This window comes from Trachinotus anak, unplaced genomic scaffold (genome assembly GCF_046630095.1).
Source record: "Trachinotus anak isolate AG129_WGS33_773 ecotype Australia unplaced genomic scaffold, CSIRO_AGI_Tana_v1 ptg000002l, whole genome shotgun sequence".
NCBI lineage: Eukaryota > Metazoa > Chordata > Actinopteri > Carangiformes > Carangidae > Trachinotus > Trachinotus anak.
The window spans coordinates 14,312,136-14,332,265 of NW_027273853.1; the positions used below are offsets into that span (position 1 = coordinate 14,312,136).

At 42.8% G+C, this 20,130-nt stretch overlaps 1 protein-coding gene across 4 annotated transcripts in view; it reads right to left on the bottom strand.

The window, feature by feature from the left end:
* Positions 1–3,288: 3,288 nt before the first annotated feature.
* Positions 3,289–20,130, bottom strand: part of mctp2a (multiple C2 domains, transmembrane 2a) — a 33,756-nt gene continuing 16,914 nt past the window's right edge. For 3 of the 4 annotated variants that reach the window (XM_071499884.1, XM_071499892.1, XM_071499875.1), the window contains exons 18-23: positions 13,770–13,889; positions 12,620–12,661; positions 7,825–7,934; positions 7,593–7,702; positions 6,342–6,439; positions 3,289–4,183 (exon numbers count right to left, since the gene is read on the bottom strand). In XM_071499884.1, the coding sequence (XP_071355985.1) occupies positions 4,124–4,183; positions 6,342–6,439; positions 7,593–7,702; positions 7,825–7,934; positions 12,620–12,661; positions 13,770–13,889 (540 nt within the window). In that variant the 3' untranslated portion in view covers positions 3,289–4,123. The remainder of the gene's footprint in view (positions 4,184–6,341; positions 6,440–7,592; positions 7,703–7,824; positions 7,935–12,619; positions 12,662–13,769; positions 13,890–20,130) is intronic. The other variant, XM_071499899.1, reaches the window with a different exon arrangement.

Genomic DNA, 20,130 nt, shown 5'->3' on the forward strand with positions numbered 1-20,130 from the left:
CCTACAGTGGCAAAAAAAAAAAAAAAAACAAAGAATTTGAAGGTTCTTGTTCTCATCAGCAGTACTGTCATGACTCTGGCAGGAGCTGGCCTGATTGGCTGGGTGGCCGGGCGTCTGTTCCCATGTGACATTGTTTTTGAGGCAGGCAGTAGCTGTCCTGTGGCCAGTGTCAGAACCCAACAACCTCTGATCCTGGAACAGCACCTGTCAGGCCTGCACCTGTAACACTGAGACCTTGTGTCCCTCACCTCATCCACAACGCAGGGTTGCACTCAGACATGCTTTGCATCTCGCCGGCTCTCATTGGCCCAAGCAATACTCCCGAGACTGGGCATGATCCCAGCTGTTGTCTTCATTTTAATGCACTCTGAATAATATTAAAGCAGAATCAGTTGAATTTATTAATGTAGCTTGCCCCTTAGAGAGATGCTTTTAAAGGCCAATGATTTAATTTCAGCTCTTAAAGGCCATCTTCTTTTCTTGATGCTATAAAGAATTATGGCTTTTGCCATGTCTTAACACCAGCGTGTACTGTGGCCCGCAAAATGAATTATTAGTAAACTGGAGCTACTGAAAACAGCTGCTATTAGCGACCATTTTTCTCTCTGTTGTTATCTCAGTCATATTCCCACCCCTATTCCCAGAGACAACATCAATCCTGGTTATCATGATTTATATCTTCTATCATCAGGAGAGACTAAAGCAATGTGCCGAGTGGTAAAGTTACAATCTGGAACAAACCGCAAAAGCAGGCTACCTCATCATTTTAAGAGCTCCCCATGCAGTCTCCTCAGGTATATGTGCTCATATAGGCAAAACAATCAGCTAACTGTAGCAAACTCAGCTTGGTCTGTCGTTCTGATTGTGTTTCCACTGAGCTGATGCCTGGCAAATCCTGCTCTTTATTGGTGTCAGGGTTCTGTCTGGAGGCAGACCATAACCTCTGCACCTTTAATTTAGGCCAGTTGGGACTTGGAGCGCAGCCACTGATCTCCATGACCTGCTGCTCAGGTGGTACAAGCAGACCAAATAACACGTGCACAAGCACTTTAACACATGTAAGTCAACTATGAGTCGTGCTTTTGTTACTTTGTCCTACTGTGCGCATTATGTCTCTCAGAGAGGAGGTCAGAGAACCTTAAGCATTGCACATGTAACAATTACTAAGGAGGTGCTGAGAATAGTGGCTTATTCAAATGAGGAGTTTTTTTTTTCCTATGCATCTCCTTGTAAAGCAGCACAGAACCGCAACAGAGAAAGGGTGCACTGTTCTCTCTCTCTGCACTTGGTAGTTTGACGCCCGCTCCGGGGCTGAACATCAGAGGAGCGGCTGCTGAAAAAACAGGTTGTATGGGTCCTTGCACACAGCCTGCCTGTGGTGCTGCCTGAAGGACTGCCATGGAAACAAGGAGTGTGACAGGCTCTGGGGGGATCCGCCACAGCTGCAGGCACTTCCTTTTTGACAGCCTGATGAAGACATCACTGCCACACCATGCACAACAACAACAACTACTGGAGAAAAAAATGTAATCAGACAATGTTAACTGCTGTGTGGCTCAAATGTTCATTAGCAAGCTTGTAAAACATCCAGGGATTTTCCCCACTGCATTCAGGGCCCATATTGCACAGTGACTTCCTCTACTGAGATTCGTAGCCTTCCCAGGAGAAAATACACTGACAAATAATTCCTTAAATATGATTGCACCTCTTTGAAAAGCAGCTTATTTGTGTTTGTGTTTGTGTATGTGTGTGTGTGTGTGTGTGTGTGAGAGTGGGTAGCACAAGTGTGCACTGGTGCATGCCAGGCCAAATCAACAATTGTTTTAACCCTGTCAGACTCTTCTCTATGATCCATTGACTATGAATGATACAGGGAACATCCGAGTCCATAACCTCAGTGCCACAGATTCAAAGATTTGACAGCTTGGAGGCAGGCAACCGTGGTCTCATATGACCTCTCGTAATGTCACTGGCAGCATTTTCCTCAATAATATATGTCCCCATGACACCATATTATTTCAACTTCAAAACTGCTACTCACCAAAGTGAGTATTTTGGTTTAACTGGGCTCTATGTGCCCACTAATTGCCATGGTCGTATTCTTATATGTTCTGTCAGAAATTTAGATGTCCTGGTGCCGCAGTTTGGTTGTTTGCTATAATGTCGATTAAAAGTACCCCGGGAGTATTGCTTAATTGGTTTCACCTCTCGGGGACACTTCATCGGGTCTTGCCAGTGATCTGCTTGTACCCTCCACCCTCCTCCTTCCTCAGCTCTGCCCTCCTCCCAGCATAGCCAAAACCAGCACCCCCCTACCCCCCTTCAACCCCAATGGGGCCAAGAATGTAGGAGGGTTTCAGCCAGTGTGTGGGATTTAGCTCGTCAGAAGCTCAGGGTCACCTCCACACCCTCTCACTTTGAAATGGACCCCTGGTGGCAGCTCCTGGGAGAGCCCAGTGATGTCTCTATCAGCCTGTCAAAAGAGATAGCCCGGGGCTCCACCAGGTCCCCCTGAGCCAATCAAACTCTTCACAAAGCACAGATGGATGCTCTTTCACCAGCATGCTACTGCTGAGGCGGGCAGGGGGGGGGGGCACCCGGCCGTGAAGCTCAGTCCCCCAGTCAGTTAGAACAAACTCCCATCGCTGGGGTCCAAGCCTCAGTTCAGCCCAACTTCAGTTCTAACTATGTATATTTAAAAAAGGAGTATGCACCATTTGTCTACTATCTGAAAGACAGAGAGCAGATAAAAGAGGGAACTAATATTAATATTAATATTGAATTAGTGCAGTACAATCAGAAATTGCTTTATCTGGTAATTGTGTAAATAACTGATTATTTTGGTATGTAAACTAAATGCGCTTGAGAAAATTGATGGGGGATATACTACATCCCTCTACTTGGAAAAACTATTGTAGGGAGACTGATGGAAAAAGCAGAGTATGTGTGTGTGTAACCATTAGATAGGCCAGGTGATTTTATTGTAAATGTAAAGCACAAAGTGCTGAGGATGGAGAGAGTACTCTCTGTGAGATGAGCTCTTTCTCTCTCATCTGGACCCTGTTATTGTGAGAAGGCAACAAAGCAATGCATTAGGAAGCACACTGGAGCCACACAGCTTTGATGTGAGCTCGGTAACCAAGGCGCAGCGGTGGCCGGTGTGTGAGCTCTGTTCCAATGGCTGTGTTGTGTAATCAGATGTGTTTACTGTGTATTCAAGTAAAGAAGTGGTGTAATCCATCCTCACTAGAGTGCAGTTATTGCAAAAACACGGGCAAAAACAAGAGCTCAAACTGATCAAGATTCTTTATTCAGGATTTTTGCAAATGCTCCATTTGATGATGCAGACATGATACTGAGTAAAAATAAACTCTCAAATTAATCAGTCTAATATGACATAAAAATATTGAAACTTTACTTAAAAAAATAAAGTCTGCCAGAGATAATAGACATATAGTACACCATTTGTTGCTGAGATCAAATGAAGAAGGCTGACAGCATATATATTATATACAATAAATCCTTACCACAACAAGGACAGTAGAATTCAGTCTCTGTCCTAATATGTTAAATGAGCAACAAAATACATGATTTCTCCCTGATTATTTTAATATAGGCAACATGTATGGCCCTTTACCCTTCAATTATATTAACACATGGATAAAGAAAAAACATTGGCATGATTGTTTTCCATAAACGGTTACGCTTGTAATAACTTTACCTTAAGGCAAATTTCTCAGTTTAACCAAAGTCAAAAAAAGGAAAAACAGTGGAAGTCGAAGGTAAATCTAACCCAGCACTTTTCATTCCTTTTCTAAATTATATCCAAAGATGAAGGCTGAGCCTCGCAGCGCTCTCTTTTCTTTACCTCCCGGCTTGTGATTGACAGCACCATGTGCTGCCCTCCTAGCTGCTGCAGTTCACAGCCCCTGTCAGAGGAGTGGCAAACACACAAGCCAGAGAGCGGCTGGCTGCCCCTCAGCAGCAGGGGGCAGAGTTAGGGTGGTATGGTGGGGTGCACAAGGTTATGGGCTCTGCTAGTGCTGGAGCATTGTTGTCAGGTAGACTGCGTCGGTCCATATTCAAAAGGAGACCAGCCTTTCATCCAGTGTGTCCGCGGAGTCTACCTTTTCTTCCGTGGCTGACTCTGGCTGGTGGGCGCTCTCAGCGCGCTGTATTGCACCTGTAAAAACAAACATGAGTTTGGTCAGAGGCAGGTAATCCGAGCTCAGTGGAGCGCACGGTAATGGCTCCCCTGAGGAGAGCTGGTGCAGGGGAAAGCGAGGCGGGCTCGCCTGTAATGAATCATTTTTTAAACACAGGAGCAGAGGGGATTAATCACAGGGAGGAAGGATTTGAAGAGTCAAGGGTTCCGTACCAGTGTACGCCCCCCTCATTCTGCACCACAACCACAATATTAGAAACAGACATCAACTGTTGAGATGACCTGCCAGGCCAGTGAGGGAGCCACAAACTGCATAATCACTCACTGCAAGTTATGTCCCCTGAAGAAAACTTTGTTAAAGCCTGAGAATAGTATAAAGTGAGTGTTTTTTAAGTTGAGAAGTTACCAACATCAGCTGATGTGTAACTTTCTTCATGGCTTTCCAGACCCTTGGTGTGACTGATTTCTTCAGGCAAAAACAAGACCTGAAATGTGACATTTGAACTTATAACCGTGTTTTGTTTTTTTTGCCAGTTACATATGTTAAGCTCAAGAAGGATTCACTTATGTTCTAGTCTTTCTTTCAGAAATTCCATGATATTCAAAAGGATTTACAAAATAAATTCATGTTGTAAAATCATGTTCTCTTTGACATTAAAAAATTCAGTGACCTGTTTCCATTTTTTAAATTGCCACCATAATCTAAAGAAGACTGATCATAGGGTAAACTGAAAAGGAGAGGAGCTGGAATTTGAAAACTTGCTTTTGAAGCATGCTTGCTGAGCTCAAACAATACGGTGAATCTGTTGAATAAAGGTAAGAACTCTATGCTAATTAGCTGGTCTCCATTATTAGAATGGGAGATGGAATGTGGGAACAAAGTGACTGCCTCCTGCATCAGAACATGAAACTGTCCTCAGAACTGACAGATGCTTCTTATTTCGGGACAGACACAGCGTTGTCAGAAGTCCCCGTTTGAGGCAGACTTTGTAGATGTGCACAGGCACTAATTGCCAAGTCACATTTGCAAGAAAGACAGGAGTCAATTTTCAGCCTTTGTGGTGTTTTTGTGTCCACACCTATCTGAGGATTGAAGTTCTAAGTCAACAAAAACAAAATATGTGGTCTATTGTTTTGGGTCTCCTGTGTATATGATGTTAAGGTTATTTTTTCACAGCCCATAATGAAACGTACTTATGATGAATCTTAAGGGTGTTTTGTTTTTTATGATTGGCGCTATTTTCAAGATGTAGTTTCTCTTTTAAACCAGGCTAAAAAGTATTGTTTCCATGGGATTTGAAAGTGAGTCATTTTCAAAGCTCAAACATTGTATCCCAATGGGGAAGAAGACATACAAAGGATTCTGAATCAAAATGTATTCACCACCTTGTTTTGCCAACTCAGTCAGCCAAATCTCAAACAACACAGGCTCCCTCCAACATCACAGAGAAGTCAGCAATGGCTTGCTGCAGGAGGACATCAAGGGTGCAGCAGAGAAACAGACTGGGGTGAGAGTGTCTTTCCAGATCCAGACTGTCAGGATTTCTCACTGAATTCTGTCTGGCGAGTTACCTGCGAGATGAAGGCACTGTGCGGCACTTCATTTCCTGGCCGTGCAAAAATCTCAGTGAGGGAACGACGAGCACCCAGCACCACTTACAAAACCCTGACAGCTCTCCTCAGCTCTGTGATGTAAATGCAAATGACATATCAGCCATGGCTAATATGTAATCACATATGGCACCCAGCAAGACGACTGGGGCTCACGACTACATTAATTGACTCTACCACCCTGAAGTGACTGAGGCCACATCAGAGTTTCTGTGCTGACACAACAGCCAGAGACGTCAGGAGTCCTCTGCCAGCCCTCGCCAATCACCAGCTTTAATGTCACAGCGCTTCAATCAGACGGGACAAAATTGCTAATAACGGACGAGGCTGCAGCAATATGGCTGAGGACAGATCTGAACATCTCCTCACTCATGCACTACAGCGACTGCAAGGAGCTGCACTGAGGAATAATTGGGCCAGAGCTGCTTTAAAGGCGAGAGTCCATTAATAATCAAACAAAGCCAGAGGATATATTTCCGCAACACTTGGGAATTCTGGAACAGCAAATAATGCAGACATCTTCAGGGAATTCCCTCCCTATCTGTATGTAAAACTGGACCCTTACCTTTTCAACATCAGAAGGCACCCTCTTGAGGAAATCCAGTATTTCATTACTGTCAATAGTATATGGGTTGCGCAGCTTCTTGGTAAATTTGTTAACGCCTGTGAAAACAAGAACACATTAATAAATAAAGGTGTCATAGCAACGGGCATATGTTTTACATTGTTGTACAGTGTAAAAAAATATCAATAATAATAATAATAGAAAAGAGTTGTGTAACCATTTCTACTGTACGTACAGAATGGAAATCCCACCAGTATGTCGGTAACTGCATTACATGATGATGTTTCAGTTGATCCCTTTCGGCCAAAGTGAATTCAAGCATGATCCAATACAATGCTGACAAATATGTGTAAAGCACTACTTAATCAATTTGTTACCCTAATTTGAACAACAGGCACACTCATTACAACTTTTACTGACTTTTGTTTGCTTCCATCTGATCATTTCTATCATCTATATTTACTTTGCACATGGCTACGTACCACAGAGAAAGAAACATCTCTGGGGTCTTGTAATGGGACCATTATATTCACAGCTTGGTACTGCCTGTACCTCAACATGCAGACAAAGAACCTAAGGACTTAAATATGTGCAGGCAACTTGAAAGGCCTGCCTTGCAACCACAGAGATGGGGGTTAACTGGGGAGGCAGAGGAGTGTCTCAGACTGTGTGTTTTTTGTTTGATATGGTGGTTTTTTGGTATTGATTGTGTTGAAGGCAGTGTGGAAGTACAGTGGTTGTGGGCTTACAGCTGGAGGAGGAGAGCCTGTTAAGGGCAGCATTTCTCCCTGACCACTGAGATGACTGTCTATTCTGTATGACTACAGCAGATAATGAGAGGCTAGACCAGGAGCCTACAGACTGCCCAAGGCCATCATGTATTATATACAGCTTGCTACTCTACCTCTGCTTTGTTTTCACACAAACCCTAGGCCTTGCCTCTGCTGGGCTCTGCTACATCAGCCCACACTGAGCAAAGCAAACCTCTGCAGCTGTCTGATCTCTGTGCATCTGCAGAGGTGTAGGGATGGCAGAGTTCTTAAATTACTGCACTTCATTAAATCCTGGATATGCACTTATCACGTATGGGCATTGATTTTTATACTATTTGTTAGGATGTTTTGCTCATAGTAATAAAGACTCTAGCAAGAAAAAGACAGTATTTTCCCAATACACTTTCAATGTGGAAAAAGTTTTTTTTTCTATGTACAATTTTATGAATTAAATTGCATTTTTAGATGTAGAACTTACCCCATATCAGCACAATATACCGCAGTGGGATAAAATACAGTAGCATTGTGGACACAAGCAGCACCGAGCAGGCCAGGCATGACAAGAAGGGGACAGACCAGTTGAAGATGCTGTTAAAGAAGTGTCAGATTAATGTTGAGTTCTATTAAAAAACTATTGTATTTATATTTCAAATAAAGCGATGATGAAGTCAATACTGAAAACTGAATGAAAATTGAAATGGTTGAATTACTTCTTGATTCGCTCTCCGATGTTTGCGAGCTCCTCCAAAACATTCTGGACAACCAGCACCACTTCCTGCACCATATATATCTTATCCATCAAACCCTTTTTTCCACACTCCTAAAAAAGAAACAAAAAAAAAATGCACAGACACTGATGAGGTACACTGTATGTCAATTGTTGGGCAGGGTAGACAAAGACCAGTTTATCTCTGCTATGCTATTATGTGTGATTTATCTATTGAATGGCCCATAATGAGCAAACACTGTACATCTTCAGACTATGCTTTTGAAGATGAGACAGACTCAGTGCTCCGAAGCTGTTATGTGGATGGGTGAGAGATTTCAGCTTTTGTCTGCCACACACAATAGAGCTGTTGCACAAGTGCAGCACAATCAAGACTCTCTGGTAGATGAAAAGTACACAAAATGGCCATCCGCAATCAGGCAGACTAGATGACCTAGACAAGAAGTGCAGGGGCCTCACAACTTAGGAGAGATTCTATTCCAGCAGCCTGCACAGGACAAGTTTGAACATGTTTTTAGAAATCTGGCAGGTTTGGGTGTCAAACCTACTCCAGCACTTTCTCTGCATGTGAAAAATACTGCATCTTGCTTAGGACACCAGTCCGATGTGTGCTCGCCCGCTCTTTCATTCATATGAATCTCGTCACAACCATCGCTGCACATAACGTATTATTTGCTTTTATGCACTAAGACAGTAATGAATGAGTCTGGCAAAGCAATAAGTCAACATGTGAGGGGGGTTGGAGGGTTTGTTTGTCTAAAAAAAGTGATCACATAAAAACTAGAAATAACATGTGAAGCCTTCCAGAGGCAGTGACTAGAGAGATAACACGAGTAACACAAGCTAAAGAGGGCTGAGAAGCCTCACATCAAAAGGAGGAAATAATGACAGGAATGATGACAGAGAGGAGGGTGGGAGAGGAAGAGTGAGAGGGAGACGGGGAATGAGAGTGTTGGGGGGAGGGCGCTCTGATGGACCCTAACAGGAGGCTTGAGGATGTCTATATGTTTATGTTACAAGTCAGCCAAAGCCGCAGCCTGTGTGCATTGACAGGGTCCAGACAGAATGCCTTTATCAGAGCTTCATGAGGCAGCCCCTGGGAACACACTGTCTGCCAGCACAGAGAGACTCCCCACTGTCAGGCCTGCTCTCCTCCACAAAAGGCGCAGGAAGAGAGCAATTCCCACACTAGCAGAGCCTCCCCCACTGGGCTCGGATCTGGACAGACACTGGAGGCTCAGCACTGTCCAAAAAAGGAAGAACTATCACAAATATGCTTTCTTTGAGATTAACATCTCATGGTCTCGTCGTGGGGAAAGAGGACTATCTGTGTGTACGCATCATCCCACTCCGCTCCACTGCATTGGGGGGCTCAGCAAACCTTCATGCGTGTTCTTTACTCCACGTCAGGTGTTAATTGAGCTCTTTATGATAGTTTATTCTGAAAGCAGGGAGCACTGTTAGAGTCTGCTAAAAGACATTACAGTGCATGTCCACGAGCTCCTGATGGCCCCACAGAGCCACACACTGAGTTTCATCAGTTAGGCTCTCAGTTTTTTTCATATTTCCATTTAAAATCTTTTAAGCGACCCAATTACATGATTTAGAATTCAAATCTAATAAGAGACATGAAGCATTATTGAACTGCAGTGGATAAACATGCAAGGTAAATTTAGCCAGAAATACAGCTCCGGCAGGAAAAAAGAGAAGCTGCATTGGCTTTCATTTCTTAAAGGAAAAACAGACAAATAGATGTACTCTGAAGTATGCATCAAGAGACAGAGCTCTCGTGATTATCATTATTCATCTGCTTTAAGATTCTTGAAATCCTCCATCTCCTTAGCGACCAAAACTGAAGTCCTCCCCACATTAATCATTTGATGATATTCTTTATCTTTGTTCATTTCTTTTTTCGGCATGTACATGAGCGCAGAGAAAACAAAAATAAATAAAAGATCTCCTTCTGAAATGGAAAAAGATGGGTAAACTAGAGAGGGACAAAATGAATCCTAAATGTCTACTGATTAGAAAACCTGTGTGAAATCATATTCTCATTTCAGATAAAATTGTAAAAGCTTCCTTTTAAGGTGCAGTAATGGAGAACCAATTTGATCTCCTGCACAAAGGTAAACATACTCTCCCAGACATGTGGGGTGTTATCAAAGACAGGAAAAAGCTCATTTAGCATCATTTTAATTAGAATAAACGGTGCCAAATTTGAATTCTCAGACTGAATATTTTTCTAGTGACTTTTCTGACAAAGATAAGAAGTGCATCTAAATGAAAAACACCTGTGTTCCTGGCAAATTATCTCATATGGAGCTAAAATGAGCTAACAAACAATTTGCGGGGATGAAACACTTTCTTTAGGCTTTAATGTGTTGGTGGGTCTGTGTGGCTCCCGTACTGCACAGATCATGACATGGGCAGTCTGTCTGACTGGTGTGCTCAAGGAGACCCAGCAGTGACTGTGGACTACCGAGTGAGAGATGGAGTAACACCCCCCCCAGGCCCCCACCCCACCCCCCCACCCCGGTCTAGCACCCCCACAACCACCTCCACACCCCCACCCCTCACCCCCCTGGGCTGGGCTCTAGGAGCAAGTCAACCCCAGACCAGCACTGCCAGCCAGGGGGCAATGAGAGGGCTGTTTCATCTTCCTTGTTCATTTCTATTGGAGATCTATGGACTTGTTTTGCCTCTCTGTTTCTTTATGTTATGATTAAATATTGTCTATCTGCACAATTGATACCTAAGGCCAAAGGGAAGTCACTTTGCCCACACATAATTTGTAAGCTGTCTCTTTCCCTGAGGACAGATTTGTTCACAGGCAGAGAATCTGTTCTGTATTATCCCACTGTAACACTGCCTTGCCTTTCGTCTCTCTTTAACGTCATGCCTTCATATTCTTGCTGCTCTGTCTGAGGTTTACATATTTCCTTCCTCAAGGGGAAAAAAAGGGGGATAAAAACATATTTGAGTGGTAATCATAACCTTCTCAGAGGGAAAAGCCTTTATTCACATGTTAGAGGAGAGACGAGGGGAGAAAAAAAAGCAAAGGCTTTGAAGCCATCAAATTTAACACTGATCACTCTTTAACCCCAAATATTTTTAAAGAAGACTTTGATAGGAGGTGTAAAGCTACACTGCTTGATCTAACTGCATGATATCACATTCAAGTGACAGCAAGACCATAACAAGACTTTCAAATAAGCCACTTTAAATTAAAGCTGACAGCTTAAAACAAACATGGGTGAGTGCTTAATTAGTAAATGAAAGGAGATATTTCATTTCCTCTGAGTGTGAAAGGGCTTAGGAGCCTCATGGAAAACCTTTCAAAAAGCTTAAAGAGGCGAAGGCAGAGTTCGGAGACACATGCAGCATATTGAGAGAATCCAAAGACAGTGGCCTTACTTAAACTAAAAAAGGCAAACGCTCCTGTATTAAACATTGAGATTTCAAGGTAAGGACAAACAAAACACTGGCAATCACTTTAATGTGACTGTGAATGTGAATTTTCCGTATCGCCGTTGTTGGCTAAAGCACCAGTTCACATGTTCCTAGCAATGACAGCAAATGCAGCTTCCCACTTTGCGTGTGCAGAAATATCATGCGAGTTTCATCTGTGAATTAGCCCATCCTTTCAGACAGGATTTGGTGGATGTGCCTGTGTTTTTAAAAGAAGCTGGCTTTTTTTCATAGCCCCAGGTCACCACAACAGAATATATTGAGCGCATTATGGATATGAATCCTGGGCCTAGACATGCAGCACAAGGGTCATTGCTTGGAGGCTTTGTGTTAGTTCCACACTTCATTGCCATAAAGCAATAATACACATCCCTGTTAACTCTTCCTTCTTTACAGAAAACAGTGGGATGAGTGTAATTGAATATTATTTGCTGTGGGGAAGTATAATTTTCAGGCTACTTAAAGATTTCCTGTTGTTTTTGTTTTTCAAGAGACACCAGAGAGATGTATTAATAAACATTATCATTTATGATTTCTCACAAACGCACAAGTGAAAATAACTGATAACCTTTGGGGCAGAGTATTAGTTTACTGTTGTATTATTGTACTTTGTTCATTTGTTCTGGTGGTAAAAGGTCATTCTCAACATAACTATTCCATTTAGACAATAATGGCACAAAAAAAATATCTACCAATTCTATTCCCAACAGCTGTGCAAAATCTAATTGATGATGCTGTTTAAATTTGATTTATAGATTTTCAAAGGGCTGCAGTATCTCAGAGGAGTGCATTTGCAGAGTGACACTGAATACCCAGAGGATCAGAATAAAGAGCTACATGCTACAACTGTTTCAAAGATGTTGCCCTCATTTGGGATGCATGAAAAATATTTCTATTCTTAGTTAGAAAAGAGCTTGTGAGAAGTAACTGTCACTGCGACTGTGCTAAAATATTGACTAGAACCTGTGCAGCTCTTTGGTCAAATATTTTCCATTTTCAAAGAAGCATGTGTTAGTTTGTATAAGAATCGCAGCTATTTGCTGAACCAGGAATTTGTACTATCCAACAGCATGCAGACATTGTTATGTGTTTAATTTAACCTTGCTTATTCAGACAGGAACATTAGCAGGGTTCACACCTTTGATAAATCAGAAAACCACTGAGTAATGTCAAAGTGAAATGTTAAAATAGCCAGTGTTTATGGTGGAGCTTAAAATATATATTTATGTTTACAGTGAAATGGAAAAGTGATAACGTTCCACCAGAACATATTATCCCTTAAAATGTTAGAGGGAGACAAGATAAAATACCTTCTCGTCTTCCTCTTCGTCGTCACCCATGCTCATGTTCACCTAAGAGAAAATAAAGGGTAGAGGGTGATTTCAAACGAACGGGACATGTGAGCACTGGAGCATTTTTAACAAACACCTAGTAATGAAATTTTCTTTGAGTACATTCACCCCTATTGGGAGAGGCTTGTTTCCATAGAGACTGCATCACAGGGGTGACCTCACACAAAAGCAGAGGTGAAAGAGGGCCTTCTTCACAAGAGCACTGTCACACCAAAGCAATCTCATTTCTCCACAACATAAGCACACAGAAAAACAGAAAGAGGAAAGGAAAAAAAAACACATTTAATTTGGATGCTGTTGCCTAGATCACTTTATATCAAGTCATCCCTGACCCCACTGTGGTGCACACTGTGACATTGCCTGGGAACAGAGCTGTGTCATTGCCAGCTAGAGGGTCACACAGGGGTGACAGAGTCTCCACACTGGATATGAGGGTGAGTCTGGGCTTTAACATTGCCTAGGGACGGCATCATTTCCAGCAGCCATAAACACAATCACTGGGCCGGGGATGTTGCTTTGGGGAGGGTGTGTGAACAGGCCAGGCCCCCGGCTGGCCAGTGAGAAGGCTTACAACACAGTGAAATTGGGGGGCAGTCAGAAGTGTGAACAGCATTAACCTTCACAGACATGTGTAGGGCAAACATAATTTCCATAACAGAAGATGGAGAGGAGATGGTGGTATACGGTGGAAAGAACTATAGTCTTGCCTTTTCAGGTGTGGTGAGACTATAGCAACAGACTACAGGCTACATATACATTTACCGTGATTTAATTTCAGTGTCATCTTTCTGCTCTGTGTTTTATTGGGCCTCAGGAGACAATATAGAAACTAGTCTAACCAGCTATAAAACACGTGGAACGTTGCCACAACTGACTGTACTCACAGTTGCATTTTACAGAACAACTCATGTATTATATGCAGGTGTAAGAGTTGTTAATTGACATTACTGTAAAAATGCAGTTTTCCCAGTGTATACCAACAGCATTTCATTCCATCAGGGTATGACCATGGGTGGGTTAACATATATATTGAATTTGCACCGTAACAGCATGCATCTACAGATGTGTACAGATGAACACTGAAGAGTTCAGAGTCCTCGTCACTCACCAGGTCCTGGTTGGAGCTGGCCTTCCCCGCAGTGAGCTGAAAGTAGTTCCAGCCGATGAGCAGAAGCAGGTAGAGGGGCAGCATGAAGAGCTCCCAGTGCCACACCGTCACGACGAAGATCTGAGGAGACAGGACATGACAGTATAACGCAAAGCACATCACACTATAGCACCGTCACCCGCCTTTCAAATCTCAGCAGGCCTGTTCCCAAAAACAAAATATATGACGGGTTTAACCACGTCCTAAATCTCATGAAAAGCAAGCATGTAAAGCCCCTGAGATTTATAGCCAATGGCAACAGATTTTACTCTCAGTGGTTTGAAAGTAACAGACATTCAGGGACAACTTTTAATATCTTGAAATCCTATTTATATATACCAATAATACTGTGCTGGCAGAGAGCCTTACTGCTCAAAAGAAAGTATGACACGGATAGGCATGGTATGCTGTCTTTTAACTAGCACATCAAATCCTCTTAGATTCGGAGGCAGCGAGTCTCTCTGACGAGGCACATATGGCAACTGGAGAAGCATTTGCAACATTTACCCCCTCCGTGGCGATGATACTGAGAAAAGCCAAGACCCCTGGTAGAAATAAGATGGATCACACTGAATGAGTAATCCCTCATAATTCTGTAAAGGAGTGGTGCTAAGCAGGTTGCACAACACCCACTGCATTTCACAGCAGAGCACTAATTGGACGGCTGCATTTAAACCCATTTAGTGACAGCCTAATGAGTCTGTTTCCAACTGAAATTATCAGGAATGTGTGAGGAGGATCACACCAGCAGGTTGACAGGGATGAAATAAAATGTCCCCAACAGCAAGTTGAATCTTAAAATCTATTATAGTGTGATTATGTGCCAATACACCCGACATATGGTGTACTTTTATTTACTAAAAACATCTTTCACAGTATAAATTTTTCCTCATAGATAATATAGAGAGCATTTTCTATAATTAATGCATCCTTTGCAACACTTAGATTTATTGTGCTTCATAGCAAGTTTTATTTATTTATTTTTACAAAGTTTATTTCAAAGCATGGAATATAACTGCTATGCTGACCCCACACAATGGCAGCACTGTGCAGTCTAGGCTCAAAGAGCTGCAGGCTGGTTAGAGTACAAACAATATGTTCGAGTTAAGCCCGACACAGGATGTGAAGCACTGGGGCCTTCAGGCCTCAATAGCAGGCCTGTAAACAGCAGACTGCTCCTGTCATAGCAACCATGCAGATACCGTGCATGTTGCTCTGGGGGCCAGTCTACCTACCGCCACACCAGGCCTAGGTTAAAACGGCTACCAGAGAAACGTGAACCATGAGTAATGCAGACACCACTGTGGCCCTAGGCTTCACCACTGTACCGGTTATTATCTCTCCATACGACCTGGGAGATGGTGGGTGAGCTGAAGCATCACGCAGAAACACAGCAGGATGACCAGGATGTAAGGAAATTAATATGAACAATATGTTTTTATGAGAGCTCATTTGAGTTACATATACAGCAACAAACTGGAGCTGGTGGGGGGATAAAAAAAAAGGTAAACAATGAATATGCATGATGTGCAGAGGTAGCTGCAGTACATCTCCTCTGTGTTATGAATAACCTACGTCATGTGTTGTCACCTCAGTTCCCATGAGGCGATTCTAAAGCGACGCTCCCCTCACCCCAGAGGAATTCAGCTGGCTGGTGGACAGGTAGCTTGTCATATTCCCAGCATTCTCATAAAAAAGGAAAAAGAAAGGTGGGGGAAATGTGCCTGGAAACTGACATGAGCCCAGCAGGAATGTTGAACCTCCTTGCCCTCCCTGCAAAAGCTGCTACATTAACCACTAAAGTCTAATTGCTTGGTCTCTGTCTTCCTGTGCAAGTCAACAGAGGGAGCCAATTCATTTCCGCCCAGGGAGCCGGCAGAGAGAATCTGTCACAGGTATTCATAATCGCCCACTAATGCAAATTTCTGCTCACCGCGTTCTGGCTCAGTGGACAAGATAAAAGCCTACAGAAATACAATGCCTTGTGTCTAAACTGAGTGCTTAAATGAGGGTATAAACCAAAACTGTCAGAAATATCTTCTCAATTCCTCCCTCATGGTATGTCAGCCCATGTGTTCAGGATTTACATGCTTTTTTAACTGGGAAAACCTCTCAGATTCCTTCACTCAGGTGCACAAACTGAGACTTTGCCGTCAGATATCCCACAGTAATGAGCAGAGGCAGGGCTTTACCGTCCCCCTGTCTCCGCACATTCTCCAGAGTTTCTGTGAAACGGAGACAGAACTAATTCCCCCACTAAGTGGTTTATGTTTTATTAGCGAGCAGCTGAGTGATTAAAGGACATGTTGGACAAAGTGCAACCTTTAAAGCGTAAGTGTAAATTTGTAAAAAAAAAAAAAAAAAACCCACATTTTAATTGCCATCAAAGATGGACTCCATTTCAGTCTAAAGGGCCTGACTGCATATTTTTTTATCCATCAATAAATTACGCATGACAACTAAAACCTTGAACTTTTTAAACACGGCAATGCTAATATCTTTCTCAAGCGGTGAAAAAGTCATTTATTTAACCAAAAAGGACATACAGCAACAAACAAAAGCAATGGAGGTAATAATTAATGATATACCTGAGCATTTAGGTGTACACACAACAGAGGTGGATAACAAACGACTTGTAATTGAACAAGTGTTAGTATGTATGTCTGGGAGGAGTGTCTCTAATGTAGGAAACCTCCCTTGACAAACACCCTTTAGCTGAAAAATGCCTGTATGATTATGCACAAGGTGCCTAGGGAGAAAAAAAGAATGAATTAATAAAACTATTAGCACACGGTGGAGTAGATGATGGAGATGCACTCTCCTTAGCCACCTGTAAGCGCTTGGAGAAGGGGGCAACCCTGGGCAGAGCAATTCTGCCAGCAGGGTTAAGAACAGCCTGACAGATTTGTTTTATAGTGCCATTAATATGATTCCACTAAATGCATTCTGCGCCTTCTCATGCAGATCCCCTGGCCAGCAGAATCCAGCACCTAATAATAAAGCACTCAGCGATTAAAAGTGTGAATAAAATAACTTAAAGCTGAGCAAGCATGGCAGCTCCCACCACCCACACTCTCCCAGGAGATGGAGAAGGGATCGTAGCAGGAACAAAGGGACAAAGACACCCTCTATAAGAGTTTCTACCATCCTGTAAATTGATTAACAGAGGAGGGGGTGGCCCAGTCTACCAACCCAAACTACCGACTGGCAGACGCACCACCAGACTGCAAGGCTGCCAAATGCTCTCCTTATATACTACAGCAGACAACAGGCTATAAATACAGGCGTCACATCAGTATAACACACATAATGCAGTTGATGAGCCAAATTAGTGCAATGTCACAGCACATGGGACCATACAATATAATTACTGTTGCTGTAAAAAAAAAAAAAAAAAAACAGCAAACTAAAAACACACTTTCCACTGTTTTTTTTTTTTTTTTTTTAACATGGTACATTTGAAAAATACCCTTATTTTTAAGTTTTATGTACCATCCAAAAACACGGAAGATTTAATCTTGGCTGTATCTTCACTACTTCTCTTCAGTTGCACTCCACTTGGAAAGCTAAACAAAGCGAGAAGAGCGCCAGCCAGCATTATGAGGGTCAGTCATGGGGGCTGTGGATGGATGCCAGATTACGTGAACATATACTGAAAGAATTTAACAAGACTGACTTCAGGCTGCAGGGTTTGTGTGTGTGTGTGTGTGTGTGTGCGTGTGCGTGTGTGTGTGTGTGTGTGGCTGTCTCTGTGCATGCATGCGCACGAGACAGAAAAAGGACATATTTCATACGTGTCAGTATGTGCAAGTATGGGCTATACAAATATTAAGAAAATAAATTAAAATGATTATTATTTTAAAAAATAGATGGGAGCCTCCGCAAAAACCTTTAACAGTCTTTACTCTGAGATGTTCTTTTTCTGGGTGAAATCAAGGGCAGTGAAATTAATCTGCATTACTTCCTCAATTACAAAAAAAAAAAAAGAGATTAATAATGAATCAAAAGCACAAGCAGCAGCGCAGCTCATGCAGGTCTTTTTTTTTCCAGCCAGGCTGAAACGGAGCCTGGCTGAGGGCTTATGTAGGGGACAGGAGCGGCAGGCTTTAAAGTAGCTGTAAACGCAGAGCAATGAGACATGTAATTTGTGTTGAGCTTGGGCCAGTGTGGGGACAGGCTTTCAGGGGGTGTTGGAGGCAGAGGAAGCACAGATAAGATTTCTCTTCGGGGCAGGTAGAGTGTGTGGGCAGCCATGGTGCTCTGAGCTAACGCTGAATAAATATTTCACATACGCTCAACTCAAGTCTTATCGACTGGGGAGAGAGGGAGAGAGGAAGAGAGGAAGAGGGGGGGACAGGGAGAGAAAGAGGCTACATTTGAGAGAGCAGCAAAATGGGGAATTTCATGTCCCTCTTCAGCCGGTCGAAATCAGTTGCAACAGTTCTGGAGTGTGACACAATTTACAATTCAATTTTCGGATCAAACATGGATATACTAACTTTGATATTTACTGTACTTAAGTAACTCAAGTTAAAAGGTTAGTTTTCCACTTTGCTTACAATTATTGTTATTATTCTGCTTTTGATAGCTCAACAAAAACTAAATAAGCAACAAAAGAACAAGCTTTTGTAATAAAACCATAGATAAATATAACCACAAACAATTACAGGACGTGGATAAATTGGAAACTAAAAATAAACCATAACAATAATAATAATTATTATTATTATTATTATTATTATTATTATTATAAAAAAACATGGTGTTGTATAGTATATTTGTAGCTAATTCAGTGTACACTATTTTTTCTGATTTGTAAATGAAAGGTACGCCATAGAAAAACGATAAGCAATGCCACAGCTTGCAAGGACGCCTGCACAGTACAGTGCAGTAGTGATAGCAGCTTTTTATCAAAGCACTGAGGAAGAGCAGCCGTGCAAGGCAAAGCATTAGCATTTGCTCGCAGGGCCAGCACTGGCCGTTGTCTCCCCGCCTGTCTGACACATGCCAGGGCCAGAGCAGCACCAGTTTGAGGCTGGAGCGGGGCAGTCGGCGGGGGCCCCGTGGTGCCTGTCAGTGGTGGCTACACTGACCCCGCACTCCGGCACTGGCCACTAGTGTTTAATCCGTGTCGGGAGCGTTAACACTGAGCGACCTCCTGGGTGACAGATCTGCCATGCGAGCCTTTTCCCCTGAGGAGGTGGGGAGGGAGTGGCATGGACTCTCTCTCCTTGTCAGCTCAGCTCACACGCACGTTAACGCAGCGGGGCCAGGACTGGCCCCGGAACAGCCACACACAGGGGTGGACAGGTCGCCGCCTCAGCTGCCTGGGGAGTGGTGTCCTCTGTGACTAGGAAGGTGGTGAGTATGTTAAAGGCAGTCATTACGATACAGCGCACACAATGGGGTTAAACGCTGAGCACACTTCATCTAGGCTGGAAACACGCATAATATATAACAACAAAGTACAACAGATGCACAGATAAAGCCCTGCCTTCTCAGGTGACAACACATATTTAGTGCAGGAATATTAATCTGAAGACACTTAACTTAAAAGTTACTTCACACTGTTTAATAATCCTAAATAATAATAATGAATTTGGTTAGATTAAACCGAATAAAATGTGTTCTCAAAACTGAAAACCATGTCCTAAAACAAACTAAAATGGGAACAATTTCAGAGCCCTAATGAAGTGAATATTAGCAGTGAAAGCTTATTAATCCCACTAATAAGGGGACATGTTTCAAGGTTACACGTTGCATTCAGCCAGCTTCAAGAGCTGTCGACTGACACAAATCCATTCAGGGCAGCTAAATAATAACTGTGTGAAATCAGGAGGCACTGCTGTGCAGCTTGCAAGTAGTCATAGCCTATCATTTAATAATTAATAGATCTCAGACTCAAAACCATGAACGCACAGATCGCCATCAGTACCATCATTTTTTCCCCACTAGACACATTCCCACTGCACAGTCTGTGAGAACTCCCACAGCCACGGCGATGGAGAGTGTAACCCCCATGAGACTGAGGAAACCCACTCTTTTAAGGGCTCCAACTTTTTCAAACAGAGAGAAAACAGATGCAAAGCAGAAACAAGGAGACAATTCACAGGCTTGCACAGTCCTCTCGCTGTTCTCACAAAAGCTCGGTCACACTGCAATGCAGTAAACCACAAATGGGCAGATCCAAGACTCACAAAGCATCTCATTTTCAGGGACAGTGTTAACAAGAACAATTATGACAACTCTGATTATAGCTTTGATCTCGGCTGGGCTGGTGTTCTGGTTAATGGCCCCGACTGCTGTGGCTCTACACAGGTGG